The 25819-nt window shown below is 37.8% G+C and overlaps 1 protein-coding gene across 6 annotated transcripts in view; it reads left to right on the forward strand.

Annotated features, from left to right (window-relative positions):
- Positions 1-11006: 11006 nt before the first annotated feature.
- RACGAP1 (Rac GTPase activating protein 1) overlaps positions 11007-25819 on the forward strand; it is a 28331-nt gene continuing 13518 nt past the window's right edge. Inside the window, exons 1-5 of one of the 6 annotated variants that reach the window (XM_087956244.1) lie at positions 11007-11135; positions 19161-19237; positions 22582-22681; positions 23960-24162; positions 25537-25667. In XM_087956244.1, the coding sequence (XP_087812370.1) occupies positions 22597-22681; positions 23960-24162; positions 25537-25667 (419 nt within the window). In that variant the 5' untranslated portion in view covers positions 11007-11135; positions 19161-19237; positions 22582-22596. Of the gene's footprint in view, positions 11136-14695; positions 14791-19160; positions 19247-22581; positions 22682-23959; positions 24163-25536; positions 25668-25819 lie in introns of those variants that run through there. The other 5 variants (XM_087956245.1, XM_087956248.1, XM_087956246.1 and 2 more) reach the window with 5 other exon arrangements.

Consider the following 25819-nt stretch of genomic DNA (forward strand, 5'->3'; position numbering starts at 1 on the left):
AAAAGGAAAGAAAACCTGGGAGACCATTCTTCTGAATTGAGATTTGTTTCATTTGTGTACTATGGAGATTTTCATTGAATGGATGGTAGAACTATTAATCAGTGGAACAACTTGCCTCCAGAAGTTGTGAATCCTCTGACACTGGAGGTTTTTAAGAAGAGATTGGACAACCATTTGTCTGAAATTGTATAGGGTTTCCTGCTTGAGCAGGGGGTTGGACTAGAAGACCTCCAAGGTCCCTTCCAACTCTGTTATTCTGTTAAGCTCTGTTCTGTTAGGGTGATACCTGTATCTTGTAAGCGATTGACAAATCAAATCAAATGTAAAATGTAAATGGTTTCTGCCGTAGCTATTGATGCTTGTGAAACAAGAAAGAACTTGTTCACACATGTAAGAAGTTGGATGAAATGACAGGGTCTTGGGTTGTAAAATAATGTTCTGGATTCATCCCTTGTGTTTCTCCTTCATTTTCTTTCTAAAAGCAAAAATTCTCTCAGAGTCGGTGTTTTTTCCTAGTTGTTGCTTTCCTACAGTATAGGTCTCCTTCATTTTGTTTGCCCTCGGTGAAGGAATCAACTTGCAAGCCTCTTGAAGAGCGAAACCTATGGATCTGCCTTTATATGCCTGTTCTAAAGTGCTTGCTGCTACCTGACCTAGAACAGCAAAAGCTGCAGTCTTGCCAGTTAAGATCCAAAAGACTCCAACAGGAAGCAACTGGCATTTTTAAAGCATTTCAAGGTAGGGCAACTCAGGAAACGGGCACTTTATGATCTATTGGAATATTACTGTATTGTTCTTCCACCTCCCATCCCATACAGATGTTATATTGAGTCTCCTCCTCATGTTTTTCCTTTTCTCTGGACCATTTTGTACTTTACATCTTCCCTGAATACCTATTAACAGTACTGTTAATGGTTCTTACCTTCTTTCATTAGTGCTGCATTCCTCTACAGACCCCGAGCTGAGGCACAAAAACCTTTCAGAAACCTATATCCAGCAGTAAAATGATAATAACAACAGGAACACGTTAGCATGTTGTGCTTTTTCAGAGCACTCAGTATGAGGCAGGGCCATATTCTGTCAAATGGTAAGTCTGACCCTATGCAGCTTGCCACACCTACTCTCTAAAAGTCCATTTTCCCCTTACCCATGATGCCTGAGCATTATATTAAAAACTAAATGACTGAATGATAATTTGCAAGAAGTATTACATGTCTCATTTTCCTGCCTCCCGTCTGCAATATGGAGCTTGTATAGTTTGTTCTAGCCTAGCTGGGTCTAATCTCATTTTGCTCAAGTACGTGTTATTATAAGTACGTGGTACCTGTTGACACCATCCTATTCCATTATTAGGCATTCTTGTGTTCACATATATATATTGTGGTCCTTTCTCTAGCAGGTGGAGTTCTTTGGCAGCTTCCTGTATGCATTTTTTTTTTCATAATTAAAAACCAATGGACTGAGAAGATATTTTAAAGGCCATTAAAAAAAAAGTCCAAGCCTTTCAAAAGTAACAACGTAAAGACAGTAGAATGGTATACTCTTGTACTTTACTGAGGAATTGCTCTACAATTTATTGATGCTTCTATTGGGTAGCAGAAAGCTGAGTGCCCCTACAATGCCATTAAACAACAATGGTAAATTGTCTATTATTTAGTTGATCTTGTTTCTCCAAAAAGAAGGCCAGGTCTTATTTTCTAGAACAGCTAGGCCTTCTTTTTGGAGGGTTTTAATTATTGACTCACCTTGTGGCAGTGGCACCGACAGCCCTGCCCAGCAGGAGCCCACTGCTGGCCCACTTCTTCTGCAGCCACTTGCGACCATTCTTATGCGTCGCCCTGGCCTCCGTTTTGCCTTCAGATGCCTGCTGGAAGGCATCTGCAGCCAATAAGAGGCTTCCAGGTCTATCCAGAGCTCTATTATCAGCTGCAGAGGGATTTCCAGAAGGCTCTGGCAGTGAAATGGAGGCCGTGGGTATCGCACACATCCACCTGGAGCTGGTTTCACAGCTGCAGAGGGCTTTCTGGAAGGCTCTGATGGAGTTTGGAAGCAATGTGTGAGAGCGGCGGCAAGTGGCCGCAGAAAAGGCGAGGCAGGTGTCGGAGTGTGTGAGGCCTGGTAAGTAGGCAGCTCCACCCACCCATCCCCACGTTAGCTTATTTTTTACCTGTGCGCCTTGCCCCACCCCTGCACACTGAGGTGGGCGGGGTCTTAATTAGGGCTAATTTTGTGGGTGGGGCTTAATTTGATCACGTGCTCAAAAACGGGCTTCTTTTCAAGGGGGGTTGTCTTTTTGGAGAAACACAGAAGCATTACATTTTTATCATTGGAGAGCAAGCATCATTTAACTTTTTTTTTTTTTTGCCGTAGATGTCAACTCTCTGTTCTAGTCATTATTTTTAGGAAAAGTATATCGTATTTTGGAAAAAGATCCTAAGGAGGGCAAAAGAACTAAAGCTGAACAATCAGATCCACAAAAAAATATGTGTAGGCTTTGCTGAGCTTCCAGCTATGATCTCTTTCGGGGTTATACTTATATCTAAGTATTTTGGTCAAGCACAAATGTTCCAAGGTGCTTTTTTTCCCAAAAGGCAATGGGACTTTTTTTGTTTTCCTTTGAAGACATTTCACTTCTCATTCAAGAAGTTTCTTCAATTTTCACTGAATGGTGGAGAATGGAGGGATTTATATTCCTTGCATCATCTGGATGTTATCACAAGGAAAAACAAAGGAAGTCCAATTGCCTTTTTAAAAGCACTTTTGGGACAACTATGACCTGGATGTCCATAAACATCAAGCACAAATGCCAAGTTCATATGTTTCACTCTCCTCTTTTTAACTTTGTGAAAATGTATTTAAATTGTTGATTTTGGTCAGAAGCTGATAATGGTTTCGGTATTTGAAATGGTTGAAGAAAGAAAAAAGCCATAAAGTGTGATTATTGTTATTCAAATTGATGATGGTCTTTGTTTATTGTCTTCTTGGACAAATTTCACAATAACTGTGTTTCTAGAAGAGTTTGGGGGTATTTCTTTTATATTTCTTTCCTTCATGGCTTTGTGAGCATTTTAATATTCATATTGATTCTTCACCAGCTAAGGGGTATTTTTATTCTATCCTTCCAGTGTATGCAATTTCTATATAATGTGATCTGATGATTCATTTCTTTCACCTAATTTCAACTGTCCTTTTATAGATTTAATTTTTTTATGCAGACAATTTTGTACTTTTCTATCATGTTTTCCTCCTCTATGCAGTCTACTACTGACCCTTCCTTCCTTCCTTCCTTCCTGCCTGCCTGCCTGCCTGCCTGCATCGTGTTACTCTAGCACTCTAGGCAGTTCATAATATAAAGAACTGAATAAAAATACAAGATAAATGGGAACAAGAAAAAAAAAACCCAAATAGAGATATCTGGCTGATAGATTTATACAGTATATGTATACAACCAGTGGTGGGATTCAAATTTTTTTACTACCAGTTCTGTGGGCATGGCTTGGTGGGCGTGGCAGGGGAAGGATACCGTAAAATCTCCAGTCAGAGGTGGTATTTGCTGGTGCTCCAAACCACTCAAATTTTCCACTACCTGTTCTCCACAACTGGTCAGAACCTGCTGAATGCCACCTCTGTATACAACCAACATTGAGCAAGGGGTTCCATCTTCCCTAGCTGAGGGCCTGAGAAAATAGCCAGGTCTTAAGGCTCTCCAGAACACCATCAGGATGGGAGCCGCCTGATTCCCAGGGAGAAGTTATTCCAGAAGTTTACTTTATTTAATACTATTTAACTCTCTCTGGAATTTGTATATTACTACCAGTAAAGTTCACATTAACTAGGCTTGTTTCACCGTGTACATCTGAAGCTCTGAGAAGAGAATCCTGGCAAGCTATCAGAAAGGACTTCCTCCATATTTCTCTCCCTCACCCTCACTGTGGACACTTAAAATAATTTTATTATTAGCAAGAGGCAAACCAGGTGTTCTTTGAGGCCCACTACACATCTCAAGCCGGTATTCATCAGCTTTTCTCACCCTTGCAATAGTGAGCATCTCTCAATTATTAGTCCTATGTCCTACTTTGTTTGTCCTTTATAAAATTGCCTGGGGTGCCTTGATTAGTGATCCAAGATTTTCAGTTTCAAAATTATGCTGATGATACTTAGACCTTTCACTGTTTAGTTGTTTTTGATGACAATATGTGATCAATTTTACTATCATTTTGTCTTGGTTATCTTTTTATCACTTGTCAAATATAGATGAGATAAAGATTGTGGTGTTTTGGTCTGATTGTTCTTCCCATTCTCAAGTATCTAGAACTATCCCAGTTGCCTTTATCACCACTCTTCATGTCTTGATTGAACATCATCTGGCTTTGCACTCATTGACTGATCTTATAGAAAGTGTCACATATGTTGATTTGATAACTCATCATAGAATCTGGAGAGTTTTGAGGAAATTGTGGCTTTATTAGTGTATGTTTTGATTGTTTCTTGGTTCAATCCCTGCAGGTGTCTTGGGCAAGTGTTCCCAATTCCTTCTTCATCCCATGATCTCAGTCCAGAATAGTATTCTGTTCTGTTTATTCTTATGTTTCATTCCATTGCAGTGCTTTTCACTTAGTTGAGTTACACACCACTTTCAACTTCTGATGCTTATGTTGAGAGCCCTGTGGTCGGATACTCCCCTCCAGTTTCTACCTGCTCTTATTTCTTCTTCCAACTTTTTGGACATCTTAACTTCTCCCAGACAGGGTCTACTTTGTGTTCTGCATTCAGGTAACAGATTTAACAGATAATCAGAGTTGGAAGGGATCTTGTAGGTCATCTAGTCCAACCCCCCACCCAAGCGGGAGACCCTACACTATTTCTGACAGATGGCAGTCCAATCTCTTCTTGAAAGTCTCAAGTGATGGCGCTCCCACAACTTCCGAGGGCAAGCTGTTCCATTGGTTGAGTGTTCTCACTGTGCATTTTTCTTTGACTAGTGAATTACAGTGTGATCTGATTCTTTCATCGTAGTCCAATTAAATTTGTCATTTTCCAGGCTAGTGTTTGTTTTACATAAATTATGGATGTATAGGGACTCTTCAGCATTATAAGATGACTTTTAAATATGCATGGTTGTTATGTTTGATTAGTTTTAGTTGTAAATATCTGATTTATTGGTTGTGACCTTGCAAACTAATTTTATTGGATGGAATTTGCTAAATCTTGGATTTCATTTGTACTGCACCTTGGCAGAACAAGATTATTAAATAAATGTTGTTGTTGGCAGTATTATTTGAACACAAAGCTGAAAATTCAGCTCTCTTTTTCTGAGCTTTCAGTTTCTCTCTTCAGTTTAGCCTGAAGTGGAAATAAAGACAAGAACAATATTTTTAAAGCACTGAGGTCATTTTCAAAAGGTTTGCTCACAATATTTGAGCCTAATATTTCATTTGAGCCTAATATTTCAGTATGACAGCTAAGAAAATAAACTTCTATATTTTTTATATATTTTGTTGTCAATGTTCTTTCTAGGAATCACTGTTGTTTCACTCTAATTATCAACCATGCATAATTTAAATGAGTTTCATATCCTGTATGCCTTCTTTATTTCTAACATAAAAAGTGAACCCCATATCTTGCATACTTTCACACAGAAAAGCTATTCCAGCTCTGTTTCATTTTCAGTGGTCTTTTCCCATTTTCCAATTCTGCTGTATTTTTATGAAGTGCAGTAACCCAGACTATACATAACATTCTGCTTGCAGATTTATAGAAAATGATTTTGTATTGGCAGTTTTATTTCTAACTCTTTCTCAAGGATGCACCCTTGATTAATGGTTTCATTAACATATCCATCACAACTTTAAATTTTATTTAGAATCCATAAACTATTAGATTACAAGATCTGGGCTGTGAAAGTCCAGACAAGTTGTAACAGAGGGATATAGAAATACCTAGCTCTCTCTCGCCTTCTAGTGATTGTTCTGATTTTTACAGCCCAGATGAAAACATCCTGAAAAACATAATATAACTTAATGCATCAATAATCACAATATAAAAGGGAGGGTGGGATGGAAGGGGAGAGAGGGAGAGAAAGAACTTGAGATTTTACCATTGACAAAAAGCTCATTCCACCACTCTTTTATAAACAGCAATTGTCACCATAATGTCACCCTTATATCTGTGACTGTAAGGTTTGAATGTTCAATGTTCAATTCAAGACACTTTTGCACTACACATGTGTTGGGGATTTTTAAAGCAAGAAGATGCTGTGCATTGTAGTTAAAACGACCTTAGATGTTTAGCAATTGAATTTCACTGAGCAATGAATGAAAACAGATGGGTAGAACAAAACGTAAAATTAAAGCAGGCATTTTTACAGATGTTAGCATTACTGAGAAGTGGGACATGATTAGTTCATTACTGTGAGCAGTGGGAAATTGCAATAGAGATTGAGAACAGAGATACTCTCCTCTAGAAAAGGAACCTGCTTCCTTATTATCATGGATATATGAGTGGAGGGACATAAAAATAGTGTGATATAGCAACACAAACTTTAATCATTGGCAACAGCAATGCTTTGTAGTATACAATTGTGGGCCTTCTGTTTCAAAAGTTTTATAAGTGAGCTTTAAATTTAGACTTCTTTATTTCTCTTTCATTCACACTCTTATGTTTCTCCTATTGTGCTCTCATGTTCCTTAAGATCAGTTTCTGTTCCCAGAGGGCAAAGGAATTATTGGTTTCTTTTCATATTTATCCTTAACTTCTGTATATATAGAAATAGCTTTGCCTTCCTATATGAAAAACGGGAAAAATGGAAGAAAGCAGTAATTACATTCGTTCCCTGAAGGAACAGAAACAGACAATAAAGCAATTAACAGAGTCTATTCAATGGGCAATTAAAAGGCTGTTCATCACTGGTTGAACTGGCAAGTAGGAAATTTTAATTAACCCTGGAAGTGACCTTTGGTGAATGGAACTTACTTGTGAGTGAGCCTTAGAGAAGAACCTTGGTCAATGGGAAAGTCATTGCTATATAATAATGTCAAGTGCTCGCTGAATTTGCTTTCCACTATAAAACCAATACTTCAGCAACCCTAAAGCATTCAAGACTGGAAGGAATAAGTGTAGAAGACAGCTCTATTAAAAAAAATTCCAAATCACCAATGCCTACATGAAGTTGTACCTATAGAGATAGAAACCTGGCTGAACGGGAAAAAAATGCCAATTTAAAGTATGGTGCTAAATACAATTTTAAGTGATTAATTATGGGCCGTCAAGTTGTTATTGACTCTTAGAGACCACATAAAAAGGTAAATATAAAGGTTCTCCTCGCACATATGTGCTAGTTGTTTCCGGCTCTAGGGGGTGGTGCTCATCTCCATTACAAAGCTGAAGAGCCAGCGTGGTCTGAAGATGTCTCCATGGTCATGTGGCCGGCATGACTAAACCCTGAAGGCGCACAGAACGCTGTTACCTTCCCACCAAAGTGGTCCCTATTTTTCTACTTGCATTTTTTACATGCTTTTGAACTGCTAGGTTGGCAGAAGAGAGACCACATAGATGACTGCAAATGACCAAGTTCAAATTATCCTATTTTGGATGATGCATTTAGTGAAGGCCTAGCTTTCTGGAGAAGACATTAATTCTGGGAAAGTGGAAGGAAAGTGTAGAAGAGGATAAAAAGCAGCAAGAGGAAGAGACTCCATTAGAGTAGCAATAGTGCATTATTAAAAGACCTGCAAGACTAGGTTAAGGACAGATAGCCATGGATAGAAATTTTGGTATTAGAATGTAAATTGATCTCTTCCAATCTGTTGGCTATTGATTTTCTGGCTTGGTTAGAAACTCTACTGATTCTTCTTCTGTTGCTTGCCATATTTCAGTGGGTATTCCATCAACGGGTTTTTTTTATATGGGAATATATTTCTCTATACTTAATGGATATACTCATAAGGAAAAAGATTTAAGACTACAAGATAATTATCCTTTAAAAGCATTGATAAATGTTTATTTCATACCCAATTATAAAAAGCATCTCCAAAGCACCTGAGGGCAGGACAAAAAGCAATGGGTGGAAACTAATCAAGGAGAGAAGCAACTTAGAACTAAGGAGAAATTTCCTGACAGAATAATTATTCAGTGGAACAACTTGCCGCCAGAAGCTGTGAATGCTCCAACACTGGAAGTTTTTAAGAAGAGATTGGATAGCCATTTGTCTGAAGTGGTGTAGGGTTTCCTGCCTAGGCAGGGGGTTGGACTAGACCTCCAAGGTCCCTTCCAACTCTGTTATTCTATTGTATAAATGTTTACATTTTTTTCCAGATAGCTAATTCCTTTGATTTAAATGTACTTTGGAAAGGAACAGCCAAAATGAATTCAGCAAATAAAAACATATTTTTAAGTGGGCTCAGAAAAGAAAATTAAAAAGAATAAAAAAAATAACATAAGAACACAAAAATCAGAGAGAAAGCAAGCAAGACCACCAAAAACACGGGGAGGGGGGGGGATCACTCAGCACAATATTACTCATCCTTTGACAACATGAAACAATTTTAACTTATTTTTCCATTACATCAGTGCAGGATCTCTTCATAAACAGAGAGTGAACAAATGGTAGTCTTGATGTTGAAATTGTCTTTCCAAAATCAAGGAATAATCCTTTTTTACTGCACCCCATACTTGGTAAATATACAATTCTTCATATAATAGTAAATTTCATATATTAAGTATACTGTATAAATAAAAATACATTCTTTTTTTAATAAACCATATTAGTCTTTGTAATAGCATATCAGCTTATTGATATTAAATGAACAAGTGTCTTTCTCCCAGGTTGGAACAGAACCAGATGGATTTTTCTTCCAACTTCTTTTCTTCTTCTTCTTTTTCTTCAGCGTTTGTTTCGCGCTCTGGCGAGGTCCGCTAGATGGATGGATTTTTCTTCCAACACTTATATAAATAAAAGGTTGCTGATTAAAAACCCAATAGGAAATTGGCTTTTTTAAAATTAGCTTCTTCCTCTTCCGTTTGCTTTATTTTCCCCCTATTTCCACAAATTTTCCAGTCAACTGAAGTACAAGGCTGTCAAGCAGCCTAAAGTTTATTTGGTCTATTTAAAAGCAGAGCATGAAAACCTTCTATTTTTGGTGCTTTAAACTTGTAAATATAAATTTAATTTAAAGTTGATTGTTTCTCTGTGACACATATTTCTCTGCGTAAATGCGAGAGAGGTAGAGATCGATATATCAGCCTGAATCAACCCACTGCAGGATGTCCTCTTTATTGAAGGCTATGGGCCATAAACTACCATGCTCATCCAAAGCAGGTTGGTAAACAGATGTTTTCCAATTTCCTAGTCTATAGCTGAAAGAAAGTGACTCAAAGTTGGCTTGACTTCCCTACACAGATGGGAAGGGCAGAAAACAGGGGAATGAGTGGTCAGGTTTTGCATTTGAACAAGACTGTGCACTGCAGCCCAGAGAGTGGAAAAGATTAGTGCATATACCTAAACCAAAATTTAAAAAATGCAAGAGAATGTGCCAGTTCAAATCATTGCAAGCAAAACAAGATCTTATAAAATAAAACAGAGCTCCATATGAGAAGAAACGACAAACGAAAAGGCAGATTTTTAAAAAAAGGTCCCATAGGTTTTTTTTTACACAATATGCTCAGCTTCAATCACCTTCTTTGTAGCTTCAAACTGGCATTTCTTCTGCACCTGACGCTTTCTTATTTGGCAACTAGTTTATTGCCTGTTGTGCTTTACTTTTCACAGGTCTAAGCAGCATTGTCTGAGGCTATAACTTTATAATGCTAGAAGGCTAGCAACTGATAGTTGGGGAATCAACTGACATTTCTAGATGGACAGGAACAACAACCTGATAGCCAGATTCAAAAGCTTCGACTGTTAGACTTATCATACTTTTTTTGAGCTACAAGGGATAAAAATCAGATATAGAGCTCTTCTTGAGATTCTTACCCAATTACTTTACCTTATAAACTTATATTTGAATTTTAAGAAAGTATAACCCAAACCAAGACATCTCAAACAAAGCAACTGCAAATAATCTAGCTGGGAATTCTTTGTAAGTTTCAGAAAAAGGACTGGTGTTTACAGGATAGATGCTTGGAAAGAATTCAAGCCTAAATTTCTGAGTCATACATTTTCCCCATTTTTTCCCCATTATTATTAATTTTCAAGATGAGAATTGTGCAAGTCATGGTCCTCCACAGAAGTGAAAATTGGACTTTAAAGAAGCAGAATAGAAAGACTATTTATATTTTTGAATCACTTAAATATGAGCCAGCAGTGTGCAGCAGCAGGCAAAAAAGTCAGTGCAATCCTAGGTTGCATTGACAGATAGAATTAAGATCACATGAAGCATGAGTGCCACTTTATAAAGTCTTAGTAAGGTCACATGTGGAATACGACATCATGTTTTGATCACTGTATTATTTTGATCACTCTCTTGCTTGCTGTTTTATTACCGTTTGATTTATTCTAACGAGTAAGACTCTCTTGTGGCTTTTAAAACTTGTGCCAGAAATATGTTCCTGTGTTATTTTCCTTTCAATAGTTTAATTTATGCATTTATGTTATTATAGAGATCAGAGTCACGACCAATTTTTTTAAAACCTTAAAAAAATGTTCTAGCGACCATGCAAATTATAACAAGAATGCGATTTATTCCAAACGTTTAAAAGTTCCCCGTTTTTTCATACCCGCCCCCTTTTCCTTTAAAAGGAAAGGGGGCAAAAAAAAACCCGATCCTGGATAAAACTGTTCTCAGAGGAACATCCCCCCCGCACTACAAAGGAATCGATACCGTACTGGGGTGGGTGGGAGAGAAAAAGGTCAAGTATGGGCAACCGTGCCCTTGAAAAAGAAGGCGCCCCCGTTTCAGCGTGCCTCTTCGAATCGCGATTGGCCGAGCATGCTTCCTTAACAAGAAAGAGGCGGCGGTGACGTCACGTTTGCCCTCGGCTACGCCAGTACCGCTCAGCCAATCACGGTGAGGAGAGGCCCGCGGGGGTTGCGATTCAAACTGAACGGCGGGTGTGTATCGAAGCCGTTTCTGCTGGAGTGGATGCGGCGCCCTAAACCGGTGTTGCCCCAACGGCCTTTCCTCTCACGCGCCTCCTTGGTAAGTTAGAATGGGGGAAGTAGAAAGAAAGCGGCGCGGGACGCTGGCTGGGATTTCAGGCGGCGTTTGGGAAGAAGAAGGAAGAAAGAAAACGGTTCGGTTTTTTTTCAACGTGCTGCGTTGTTATGGACTTTGCAGTTTCCCTGGAGTTTCCCGGCTCTGTTAAGGGAAGAAAGCTGGGGTTGCTTTTATGGCCGTCCTGAATCTTGACGGTCAATTTTTAAATTTTATTTTACACGGTCCTCCCTCATTAAAGCAGGGTATTGTGGTTTTTTACGGACATCGAAACTGTCAGTCTTCACAGGTTTTCTTGTCCAGCCCTCAAGGGGAGAGATTTCGAAACTGCATAACGACCACGAACCAAATACAATACCTTGACAGAAATATAATCTATTGTAATACTCTTTTTTTGTTGTTGCAAGATTCCTTGTAATATGCAGATTGTAATCTGCTTCACGTGGGAAAGCAACTGAAAACAGGAGTATAGAAATGGTTCTGATGAAGTTTATTCTCAGGAATGAGATCAGGTCAGAAAAATAATAGGTTTGGAGGAGGAGGTTGAAGGCGAAGGAGGCATGAGGGGAATGAGTCATTTTTTTAAAAAAGGGGCCATTTAGGTATCTAAAGGCAGCAGAACTGAAAGAGCAAAGGTTGTGTGATATGGTAGGTATATGTTGAGGGTGGTCTGATGAAAGCAAGCTTTCAGAAGACTTTGAAGGTTGGAGTAATGACCTCTTAGATTAAAGAGTAAACAAAAACTCGGAGGAATTTAGTGTGATCTGCTCAGGATGGGAGGTGATTATGTCAGTTGACTTTGTTTAGGTCAGGTCAGTGGAAAAGGAGAAAGAATATTGGTCATAGCATGTAACATAACATGTAACTGCCGTTGAGCATGTAACATAACATGTAACTGCCGTTGGACATGGTGCAAAGAAGGAAGCAAAGATGAAATTTGGACATTCCTTTCTTTGGGTCTAAATGACTGATTTGGTTAATACATTATATAGGAGAAGGGCTTAAGGAAAGACAATTTTGCTCTTGGTTTTAATGGCAGTGAAATATTTAAAAGGAAATATATCAGGACTTAAAGAGATTTGGGGATGAATGGCAGAGGAATGTTCTATAATTGGAGCTACAGGTAATAAATACCTAAGCCCTGATGTAGGCCTTCTAATGTAACAAATTCATTCATGGATAGGAGAGAGAATACACAGGATACAAAACACATCCTTATGAAACACCAGTGGAAGAAAGAAAAGCAAAAGCCTTCCTCTACCTAATATTAAATAAGGACAGTATTACAGCAAGCAGCTGAACCTGTCAGCTGGTACTGAAAGTGGCAGTGCTGAAAACATTGAGGTCATTGTATTTTTGATTTAGATAAGAATAGTTTCATTGGACCTTAAAAGCCAGAATCAAATTCTGAGGATGCAAATGGAGAGGGTCAAAAGAGGTACTAGCAAAACTAAACTAAAAGGTACATTTAAGGAGCTCAGAAGCAAAGGTAAAAGGCAAAATTGGGCAGTGATTTAAATGGGTTGGTTTGCTGTGCCTTCAAGTCATACTTGACTCCTGATGAATGCCTGGACTAATCCTTGCAGGATTTTTGGAAGTGGTTTGCCATTGCCACTTTCCTAGAGTTGAGAAAGAGTGACTGACCCAAAGTTATGTAGCTGGCATGCATAAGGCAAAGTTGCCTTAATGAGTACCCCAATCTGGCTTGTGCTTTAAATATATGGTACACTCATGTTATTATTGATAATATAATGGCATCATTAAATACATTAGAAGAATTGATAGCTGATCATTATGTTGGAGAATGATAATAGTATGGTAGATATAGAATAAAAGCTGGGAGATAAAAATCCATGGAAAGACAGTAATCAGTTTGTCTAATGTAAGCTTTGATGCGTCTTGTTCCTATTCCTTTTCTGATCAATAACAATAATAACTCCTTCACTTCTTTCTTACACCAAATCCCTTGGCCTAAGGGCAGCAATCTTGCTTGCAATTATTACTTTCAGTATCTGATAACTGCTATTTTTCTGTGTCTTTAGAAAACACATTCTTTAAAGTCCTTATCTAGTAGGTGCTTGAGGCTGCGAATGTAGGAATTGAAAATCATGTTTTGCCTTTGCTTCTTTATAATTGTGAAACCATGGGACATTATAATTTTAAATTTGTGATTCTCTAAATAAGTATTTAATAATAATGGATATTTCAATTATCCCCAAACCACTATGAATCTAATCTGCCAAGAGGTAAAGGTACAATAGTTCTTGTCCTCTTACCAACAACTTTATTTCTCAGAAAATGGACGACAGAACAAGGGGGTCTGCTTATCCTGGAATTGATTCTCATCAAGGGGAGGTAATTGGTGGAAGAAATGATTAGTATCTTGGGAAAAAGACTACCTTGTGAATTTTAATTGAATATTACCTTTAAATCTGTGATATTTGTGAAGGACCTAAGATGAGCCAAATTTATATACTGGATTTTGATAAGCTCCAATGGAAGGTAGGTTGAATCCAATGGTTTGAAATCCTGAAGAAGAAAAGTGTCCAGGAAGAATATGAAGAAATCTTTTGGGGAAAAAAAATTGAATACATAGTCACATTTTTAAAGAAGAAAAAATAGGAGTGATCTATAAACATACTGAGAGCCAGTTTGATGTGGTGGTGAAGGTTTCAGACTAGAAACCGTGATCCCTGAGTTTGAATCACACTTAAGGCACAAAGCCAGCTGGATTCCAGCCAGCTGGACTCCTAAGTCTCCTAAGGATATTACATCACCCCCAGCAAACTTCAACCAAACTTATCTCGGACAAACATGACCCCACATGATTCCATGGGAGTTGACAACAGCCAATGGAATACATGTTTTTGTACAGGAACAGGAAGCTCAAGTTCAAAGCCCAAGAGAAGGTATAAAAACCCCTCACTCAACTCCATGTGGTCAGCTGCACCAGAACCACTTGTGCTTCTTCATCAATAAACCATCTTTCCAATCAGCCTCCATGTTTCCAGTGTCTTTCTCCCACCTTGGAACTGAATCAGATGGATATTTCTTCCAACACTTCTACATAACTAAATTAGTAGAATTAATTAGGCATAAATGTCAACCAGGGGAAATTTGCAGAAAGATATTAGGAAACTGGCAATGCTAATACTGACCTAAGGTATGTTCATGTTGCATAAAATGGAAAATAACTAGCTTAAATTCTAACATATAGGTAGTGATGGCTAACCTTTTCAGTACCAAGTGCCCAAAGCACATGTGCAATGTGCACGCCTCCGCACATGCGCCCAACCCCCCCACGCATGTGCATGCGACCCCCGCATATGCAACCCCTGTGCGTGCGCCCCTCCCCCTGGCCAGCGGGAGGTGCACACGCATGTCCGGCAAAGCTGAGCCGGGATGATGGCTCGCTTGCCCAGAGAAAGGGCTCTGCGTGCCACCTCTGGCACATGTGCCATAGGTTCGCCATTACAGATATAGGTTGTGTGCATTTTATATGACCAGATTCTGATTTAAGCTTAGAATTGTTTTGTGACCTCACAGAACCTCTGAGTCTGGGCATTCCTAAAGATGTTTCTCATTTGGAAGAGAGCTACTGAGATTTTTCTCATTTGGAAGAGAGCTGAGTATTTGAGAGGTTAGTTTTGACTTGTAAAACAACTAGTTGCTAGTTACTATTCATTTTGTCTGTGTGAATATTATAGGTTTTTTTCTTTAGCTCTAAGACAGATGGATACAGTATATTATTGATAAATATCCAAATTTACATGAACAGATTTCCACTTATATGAAACTACTTATTGTTTTCTGTCTAAAATTTGTTTTGAATTTGAACTATTTGAAACATATTTGGAGGATGGTTAAATATTGGTTAGATTTAAGAATATTTAAAGAAGAGATGGATTAGACAAGAGTGGATTAGAGCAGCAGTCCCCAACCTTTCTGGCTTAGTGACCTGGGGATGGTTTTGTGTGAGTGGTGGGTGTGTGCAAGTGCGCACAGCTCCATTTGCAGAAACGGGCATGCATGCCTGCCACTCAAATGGAGCTTTGCACGTTAGCACTCGTCGTTCACACAAGTGGACTTAACACAGGGAGGGGGAGGGAGAGAGAGAGGGGCAGGCTTCAGTCCACTAGTGGGCTGGGGCTTGGGGGCTCCTGGATTAGAGGGAGGGTGGAGCACACTCTAATGGAATGACATTGGATACTGCTATTAATTATATAAGTAGCCCTTGACTTATAATCATAATTGATCATAGTAGAATTACAATCACAAGTCATTATGGTTGTTAAGCAGGTCACCACACGATTATGCCCAATTATACAACCTCTTCTGCAGTTGTCATTAAGTGAATGCAGTGTTTAAGTGAATGTATCCAATGGGTATTTTGTTGCCAAGTGCACAAAACGTGATGAGAACTACAAAATCGGATTGTAAATATCTTTTAAGCGGTCTGTGATAACTTTGAACAGTTGCTAAGCAATTAGTTGTTAAATGAGGACTACCTGTATAGAACTGTAAATTTATAATACTGGGTTCTGAAGCTATTAAACTGTATAAATTGCTAATGATTCCCAAATTATATACTTTCCAGGCAGATTTAGTAGATGTGTAAGCAGAAATTTGATTCACTGAATTTTTCTTATCTTGCAATATTTGTCTTCAGATTGATTATTAATAGACATACAAGCTGACTATTGGTTATTTTTTTAGTTTGTTTTAAATAAGTTTTATTTCTTTTACAAGTTTTATTTGCTGGCTGTATTGGTTGTTAAAGTAGCTGTCATTCACTGCAGAGTAACAGTACATTGTAGTACATGAGAGAGAGAGAGAGAGTGTGTGTGTGTGTGTTATGGTACATGGTACATGTACGGTGCATACAACCTTAAAATCTCTTCTTTCTTGAAGAAGCTCTTCTTCAAGAAATGTTCATTTTTAGCTACATGGGAATTTTTGAAGCAATATATTTTTTCATTTGTCAGAATCAGAAGAGTTCAGGTTTGTTATGTTGTCATTGAAAAGGCTGCAACTAGTTATGCAAGCAGAGGTGTTTTTAAATTAATACCTTAGAAGGAAAAGGTCAAATATACTTTTCTTTAAATTATTTGCCGTGCTTTGATATAATGTAGCCTTTTCCACCCTGATATTCATTGAATGTATTGTTTTATAGCTTGCTTATTTTCTAGCCAATATAGCAAATTAATACTTATAGGAACTGAAATACAGAACTCTGAAGGGCAATAGATAGAGTAGGATATATTTGCAGGCTGGAAAACATTAATGGTAGTGATTCTGACTGATAGCTGTGATGGAGAGAAAACATGTTTTAGTGATGAAAAAAGTAAAGGTCAGGAAAAAAAATACAAAGAAAAAGAGTGACAAAGGAATGGATCAAGACAGTTTGTGGCCTTTGAAGTTGGGTTATGTTTAAGGAATTATAATTATTAAATGTATGTATTTAGCCTGACTCCTAACTACTCTAGACAGATATAGCAATTCTATGGGGTTTAGTAACACTGTAATTTAGTAATTAATAACACTGAACAGTATTTTTATCAATGTCCATGTTAAGCCTTAGAGTCTAGAACATACTTTTGCTAAGCTCCCTTGTAATGGTAGATCAGGGGGAGGTTTTCCTTGAGGGAGGAGAGAAGAATTCCAGGAGTGCGCCAAGAGCATAGACTCAGCAAGGTCACCAAGGTATGAAAATCATTCCAACTGTCGAGCTGAAGTAAGAAGGTACCTCTCTTGGGATGTATGAAGATGATGGATGCAGATTATAAGTTTAGTGTCAGTTACACGAGCATCATTTCATACTATGCAGAAGAACGCAATGGAACAGCTTTGCCTTCAAAAGTTGTGGGAGCTTCATCACTGCAATGAGTCCTTCCTTCTCATTGGGTGGCCAATGTATTTGAGTTTCATCTTCAGGATCTGGCCTTCCAAAGAGCAGTCAGGGTTGATCTCTAGGATTGACCGGTTTGATCGTTTTGTAGTCCAAGGGACTCTCAGGAGTCTTCTCCAGCAACATAGTTCAAAGGCCTAAATTCTTTGCATTCAGCCTTCCTTTTGGTCCAGCTTTCACAGCCATGCATTGCAACTGGGAAAACCATAGCCTTGACTGTACACACTTTTGTTGGCAGGGTGATGTCTCTGCTTTTTAGTATGCTGTCTAGATTTGCCATAGCTTTATTTATGCAACCTGTATACAGTATATATCCGTGATGGTGAACCGATGGCACGCATGCCAGAGGTGGCACACAGAGCCCTCTCAGTGGGCACATACACCATTGTCAGCTGCTCTTCTGGTTTCTGGTGACAGCTGGTCTTCATGGGCGCCGGAGCATTGAAAAATGGCCCCAAAACATGGCCGAAAACGGTCCAAAAAATGGCCTGAAAATGGCAAAAAAATAAAAACCCAGGTCGTTTTCAGGCTGTTTTGGGGGCCATTTTTCGGACTGAAAACAGCTCCAAAACCCAGAAAAAAACAGGCATGTGCACACTCTCCAGCTGATCTTCAGTTTTCCAGCACTCCAGCACGCACATTCCAGTTTGGACACTTGGTGCCCAAAAGGTTCGCCATCACTGGTATATATACTGAGATCAGAAGGATCAGAAGAAGATGAGTATGATTTTAAAAGTGGAGAGAAAAATATCAATCCACTAGCATTATGCTTATGACACTACTCTGAGAGCTGAAAATGCAAATGATTCACAAACTATGTCTATAGAGATTCTTAGTCATCCAGGTCCTGGTTGTCCCAAAGGTGCTTTTTCAAGAGGCAACTGGACTTCCTGGTTTTTCTTTGAAGACATTTCGCTTCTCATCCCATATGCTTCTTCAAGAAGCTTCTTGGATGAGAAGCAAAACTTATCTCTTGAAAAAGCACCTTTGGGACATTCACACGCTCTAGTAATGAAAGTCATGGAGGACAATGAAAAATAGAATGGTACTAAGATGAAATATAGGTAGTCCTCAGTGACAATAATTGGGACTGGAATTGCCATTGCTTAGTGATGAGGTCATAAATTACTCTGGGTGTTTAAGTGAGGACATCATATGCTTGTCGTTTGCAACCTCATGCCAGCTTCCCCATGGTCTTTGCTTGTCGGAATCTGGCAAATCATGTTGCAAATGGTGACTCCATGATTGCAGGGACACCAGAATTCTGATAGGTCATATCATTTTTCAGCACCAATACAAATTTGAATGAGTGATCATTAACCAAGGACCGCCTCCATGAAGAAGACCAAACTAATGACAACAATTCAGCAACCAATAATGATATGATGATATGATAGCTTCTGAGTTTTAGGATCAACAGCCAACATCAAATGGTCCAGCAGTCAAGATATTTGGTATAGACTAGTTTTGGTATGATAAAAAATATCTTTGTTTTTCCATTGTTCAGGGTGCCTCTTTCTTATAAAACAAGCATCCAAGGAATTTTGTATTCCATTTTCAGACAGAATTCCACAATACTTTATAATATGTGATTGTATGCTGTTTTCTCTGAGTAGAATAGATGACAACAGTCTTTCCTAATTTGCTATCCCACAGAGAGGAAAACACCTTTTATCTTTTGGTCCTCTTATACTTTAAAACATTTATATTTACGTTTTGATATAGTTAAGGTACATATATTTAGTTTGTTAATAAAGTAGTTTGTGAAGCTGTCTGCAACTGGCTGAAGTGACCAGGTCTTGAAACTGAATTGGAATCAGTTATGTGCAATTGAGTGTGATTTGTAACATCCATTTTTTGCAGTTTAATAACTTTAACCAGTGCACAGACAGAAATATTTTAGTTTCCAACAGTGATCCATGCAAACATTGTAGACAAATATAAGCTAATAACCATCTCTACAGGAAATTGTGTGACCTCATTACTTTATATATAATTTGATTTGGAATAATTTTGTGTACCTGCATTGTAGTATATTGTGTACTATTTCATTAGTAGTGGCAAATATGCAAAACAGATAACATTTGATCTCTTATTTTCAGCAGGTTAAGCCAGATGTTCTTTGGGGAGACACAACTTTTAATTCTGAGCCTCATGCAGTATAGAATTTAAGAATAAGGTATTACGGGTATTAATAATATCCATATATTTGTATACACCTACAAACTACTGTAATCGAATGTTTATTTAAGAACAAAGATTAGCCAAAATGTTATTAAGAAATATAACTTAGTTCTTGTCAGACTTCTCAACAAGCTCAGCCGGAACAAATAACCATTCATGCAAGAATATAAATATTTCTGATTATGTAGGAGAGATGAAAAGCCATTACAAAAATATTCCACTGACTGTTCTCTTTGACTATAATCTATGTTATATTCTTGAAACACTTTCTCCTGCCTTATGTAAGGTTACAAGTGATGTGTTTTTGAGAGAACAGGCAGGAATCATTTATTTTTTAAAAAAGCAAAAGAGAGAGAGAGAGGGAAAATGATACAAAGATATACTATCTATAAGTGACAAAGAAGCTGTGAAAGTTACACCATTAAATGCTCAGTATATCATTAATGAAATTTAACCATGAAAACTGGGACTAACTACTGGGTATGGAAGAGTTGCATACCTCTAGTTGGCATCATGAGCTATTCAAAAGATAAGCGAATTCAATTTGATAAGTCTTTCAGTTTGATGACAAGACCAATAATGTCCAATTTGGGAACAAGCTAATACTGACAAATGTAAACACCTGCACTAGAGAATCAGTTCCAGCTTTTTAAAGATCCTCCATAGTCTCCATCTTTTAATTTGATCAGTTTCAAGGAGTGGAGGGCTATCTTGGTGAATGCTATATCACATTTTTTTGTTTATTTACCAGACTTATCAAGAATGTGGCTCAATGCAGCATACAATAAAATTGAACAATTTAAAATAAAACTTTAAAAAACATTAAACAATTAAATCAACCACAGGAAAGTACCTTCAAGGCCTTTCATTCAATGTAGTAATTTCATGGGCTCTCCACTTAAATGGGATCCCCAAACCTGCTGACAAAACCACGTTTTAAGGGATTTCTGGAAAATCAGGGGTGCAGCTAATCTTACCTTAGTAGGGGGGGGTGAGAAGTCATGGTGCAGCAATGCTTAGAATGCAGTACTAGTCTTAACTCTACCCACAGCCAGGAGTTTGATCCTAATTGCTCAAGATTGACTCAGCCTTATATTCTTCCAAGTTCCGTAAAATGAGAACCAGATTGTTGGGCAATATGCTGACATTGTAAATCACTCAGCGAGTGCTATAAAGCACTATGGAGTGGTATACGGGTAGTCCTCCGTTTAAGACCACAACTGTGCCCCAAATTTATGTTGCAAAGTAAGACAGTTGTTTAGTGAGCTTTGCCCCATTTTCTTGGCACAGTTATTAAACGAGTCATTGAAGTTGTTAGTAACATGGTTGTTAAGTGAATTTGGCTTCCCCACTGACTTTGCTCGTGAGCACATTGCAAAAAGTTGCTCATGTGACCTAGGAACACTGCACCTGTCATAAATATGTGTCAGTTGCCAACCATCTGAATTTTGATCATGTGACTACAGGGATGCTGCAATAGTTGTAAGTGTGAAAACTGGTCATAAGTCACTTTCAGTGCCATTGTAACTTTGCATGGTCACTAAATGAGCTGTTTTAAGTTGCGGACTACTTGTATAAGTCTAAGTGCTATTGCTATAGGGTGGATGCCTCAATAGAGAAAGCTCACCTGGATCTTGACAGATGGAATTCCTTAGCAGACAGGACCCATAATATACCCTTTCTTCTGGACCTGATGGAACAGCTAAATGTTATCTGAGAGAGGCAATCCCTCAAATAACTCTGCCCTCTGCCATGTATGACTTTAAGAGTTAAAATTAAGAGCTTGAATTGAGATCTCCCACACAAAGCTTTGCAAGCAGTTTTTAAAATGGAAATGTTAAAAGCAGTTTGTTTTATGTTTTAAAACCTTTTTTTGTTCAAAAAAGTACCGTATTTGCCGGCGTATAAGATGACTTTTTGCCCGAAAAACATGCCTCCAAGTGGGGGGTCGTCTTATACGCCGGTATATCCACTGCCGGCTTTCGGAGGCTTGTTGGACGCAGCGAAGGCGCCTCTGGCTTCCTGGATCCCCTGCGTCGCTCCGCTTCATCCCGCTCGCCTCGCTCCGCCCGAGGCTGCAGCCTTACTGCTCTTCCCACGGCCCTGGCACTCTGCCCTGCCGCTGCAGCCCGGGATTTCTGGAGGGCGTTCCGGTGGTGGTGGGGGTCGCCTTATATGCCGGGTCGTCTTATACGCCGGCAAACACGGTATTTTAAAAAGCCCCAAAATGTAGCATTTTTGTTAGCTGAAGTAGTGAGGTTCTATGCCTAAATGTTTCCAGAAACAGGGGCAATATTTTCTCCATTACATGAAAATAAAATTGTATTTGTTCCGGATTGTAGTGATAACAAATATTAATAGCAATGTATAAATATGCAAGACGCATAATGATTCAGGTTGGTTTCAGAGTTTTACATTAAAATGTTTATTAAAAGGTGGTTCTTACAGGGGTATGAATTTATAGATTTTAATTTAGATTTTAAACAAGTTGCTACCCAGGTTCATTATACATATGGCATGTAGTATTGTTAAAATATTTTGTGTCCATTCTATTTTAAACTGAATTTATTTATTACTTCACATTTTCTTGAAAATATTTACTCCCTTAACATCTTAAGCTTTCCGCTTCGCAGCAGTACTACTATGTGTTTTCTAGACATATTCAGATATCAAAGAGTCTAAAGTACCCCGAGGCTTGTCTGCTAAATGAAAGAAAGACAGAGTTGGTTGTGTTTATTCCTTCCTTTCTTTATGTTTGGGGATTTAAGTTTAGAGCAGCTGAAAGGATTCTCTATTTCCCCCCCCTGGGATTGAATATGGTAGCTCCTATGTCAGAAATGCAGTGCCTAACTGTTTTTTTTAAAAGACAAGAAGAGTTTTTCCAAGGTCTGAAGTCATTATCCAGGCTTGGAGGGGAAAATTCAATCTCACATAAGTCATTCAGATTTATCAGAGATCATTGGATTGTACCTGGGTCTTCATTTCCAGCTACTGTACAGGACAATTTACATTATTTTTTGCTGGTTGGTAGCCTTTCCTATTGCCTATTTCAAACTGTAAATCCTACATTGCTTATATAATTCCATGAATCTCTTTGTACACAGTTTTGAAGTATACTGTTCATAATTTTTGCAAGATTTCACACACACATACATACACACACAGAGAGAGAGACACACACACAAAATATTGAATCAGTGGCTGAGTTATTCAAATTACAATTTTGTTATAAATCCATACATGATTATACTTGACTTTAAGATCTGAAATCATTGACAAGGATTACTGTGCCTGACAGAAAAAGAAGACAAAAATAAACTTATCTCCAAATTATTTCAGTTTCATGTGACAAAGATGGAGACGACAATTCTGAATTTACGGAATTTCTTTGACCAACTCATGTGCCAAGCAGAAATTCTAAATGAAAGCAGTGAATACCGTAAGTGATCATTTTTTATGGATGTTATGAAGGTGAATCATGTTAGTCACCTGCAAATGTTAGAGACATACAAATAAATATATTTGAGGGTTTCTTCCTGCTCTGTAATTTCCTTGAAAGATAGGCGTGAATTTTTCCAAATTTCTCAGATCACCTAACAAATATCTGTAAAGTAATTCAGGAAGCATGATTAATTTGTTGGATGTCTTATGTAGAAAAGTAACCTACATAACAATTAGTGAGTTTGTACAATGTGGTTTCTAGGCAACAATGTGTTTAAAATATTATGATTCCAGTAGTTACACTACATTATGCTAGCTCTTGTCTCATGAAATAAGGCTACCTTGCTATATATTTTTGCGGTTCTCAAGAGTCCAAATGAAGTCTATGCACTGTTAGAGTCACAGCATTTGTAATGTGTTAGAAGGTTTAAGAAGAAAATATTGTTTATTGAAATAACTATCCAATGTTTTATTAATATCACTTATCAGGATAGAAAGTTTATATCCACATTAGGCAGTGTTGAGCATCTAATAGAAATTAGGGTTTTTTCTTCTTTGGATCAATATTTATATAATTGTCCATCAAGCTGCTAATCCAAACATCTATAATACTAGTTAATGTCAATGAAGTGTATTTTAAACTTTTTGTTGAATGTCTTCCTGATATCATAATCATTGATTATAATATAATCTGCTCACAATTTTGCTATAACTGCAGTTTTGTTTGCATGACAGTTGTCTGTTCATATTCTATAAAGTCCTTTAATAAGGTTATTGTTTCTCATGATTATAACTGATCATGCTTAACATGGAACTACATTGAATACCTGAACTGAAATCCTTGAATTGGATTATAGGGGGAAATGCGTTGACTGAATTCATGTTTAATCAATAAGTTCTACTGTCTTCAGTTGGATTTACTGGCAAGAAAGCTTTTCTTTTAGAGATAACTTTCTCTTTCTGTACTGTGTTCTGAGTAATTGGGGTTATTTTAGCACCTGGCATTATCTAAATCAATTATCTCATCCTTTTCTCCCACATGGACCCCCTTTAAATATATTTTGTGTCCACAGACCATGGCCCCCAAATCTTAACTCAAGATTTAAATCATAATAATTTACTGTGATATTGCACACACACCCCAGCAGTCTGTGGACTACAGGTTGATAACCACTGATTTAGATGATTATCAATCCTAGAGGATATTTAAGGAGGAAATAGAAAAAAAATATTTTAAAAATTAAGTCCAAATGGAGTAAAAGTTCATTTTTCCCAGAACTTATCCAACTGGCCAAGAACTTTGAAGAGTTTAGGAGAAAATGGCAGAAAATGGATCACGAGGTGGCCAGATACAAAGATTTACTGATGAAAACAGAAACTGAGCGTAGTGCTCTTGATGTGAAACTGAAACATGCACGCAACCAAGTAGACGTGGAGATCAAGAGAAGACAGCGAGCTGAAGCAGATTGTGAAAAGTTGGTATGTATAACATTTCTGAGCTTGTTTTTCAAAAAGTGGTATCTGATTTAGAAGAGGAATGCAACAGCTTTGTTAAATATCCTTCCATTTATGTGATAATAGATATAAGCTTTTTTTTTTTTTACCAGAGGGTAAAAATATATTGCAATAAAGATATGAATGTGGGCTTATTTGGCTGATAAACTATAATTCTTGGTTTAATAGACCTTAATTTAGTATACTTCAGATATAATTTTTTTTTTAATCCTGCAGCACACTAAGGATTATTTGGGGCAGCAGTCTAAACAGTAGAGACTGCTTCCCTTAAAAAATGGATAAGTTTCTATTTGAATTCTAAATGAAGGAGTGAATGTACTAGGACAGGCCTGTCAAACTGGTGGCCTAGGGGCTGGATGTGTCATGTACAGGCCATGCCTGCCCCAGCTCCGCAAAGGCAAAAAATGTTACAATATGTCACGTGATGCAATCCAGTTTGACACCCATGTACTAGGGTGATTGGATTGCTAATGGAATATTCATATATTTAATATTAGAATTTTCACTGAGAAGAGAGGAATATATTACAAAGATCAGACAGCTGGGTGGGTTCACAGTGGTGGCTTAGTCAAGGGTAGGAAGCAAATGTGATAATACTGGGAAGATCAGCAAGTAGCATGCTGGGCAGTGACCGGGATAGGAAAAACCCTAGGAAGAGAAAGAAAATAAAGTGTTGGGATCATTTGGATTTAATAGATAAATCTTTTACCTGAACAGTCTGTTAAATTAAAATTTTCTTGTAATGTGATTACTTGACTGCAATGGATAAATGTGTAATTATTTTAATTTCATTGGTGACATGGACTGTTTTCCAGTTTGTGGTACAATAAGAGCTCTTTTATGAAAGGAAACCTTTTGCTCAAGGCAAAGTAAAGAAGCTGTTTGGAAGCTTAACAATGATGAATGAATCCTTCTGCACCTATTTCTTAGACCCCTTCCATCTAATGTGAATCGTAGTTTTGAAGTTGGCATTGACAAGTTTATTCCACAGATACAATAGCCGCAATTACTCTTTTCTCTTTTGTGGGACTAAAATGGTGAACGCTGTTGTGATTAGTCAGTGGAATTGGTAAGATACCAGCAAGTTGCTTTCTAGCTGAAAGAAATCTATTTGGACTATATGAGCTTTTATCCTGGTTAGCAATTGGCTCCAACAAAATCCCTTGGCTGTTTTATTCTCATGCTGTAACTTGAGAGATCAGTGTTATGTGCCTTGCATAGGGATTAGTATGCTAGTGGCATCATGGTAGTTGTGTTTCTCAGGAGGTTTTGCATATTATGTGCTTTCTGTGCTATAAATGTAATATAAAGCTACTTTTAATGTTTCTTAATTTGTAGGAGCAACAGATTCAGCTGATCAAAGAGCTTCTCATGTGTGATTCATCAGGCAGCATACAGCTGAGCGAAGAACAGAAATCAGCACTGGCCTTTTTAAGCAGGCCTCAGATGTCCCTTGGTGGTAACAAAAGGTAGATTGTCCATGGATTATTTCAGGTGGATTAGATTGTAAAAATGTAATGGTTAATATCTTTCTTCATTTTAGTTAGGAAACATTTTCCCAGTCTGTTGATTTTTTTTTTCTTAGAATCAGAAGTCAAAGATTCAAACCTATGTTAATAGA

Source organism: Notechis scutatus, chromosome 2, assembly GCF_049901735.1.
Source record: "Notechis scutatus isolate UNSWTSFEM ecotype Mainland chromosome 2, rNotScu1.2, whole genome shotgun sequence".
In the NCBI taxonomy this organism is placed as follows: Eukaryota; Metazoa; Chordata; class Lepidosauria; order Squamata; family Elapidae; genus Notechis; species Notechis scutatus.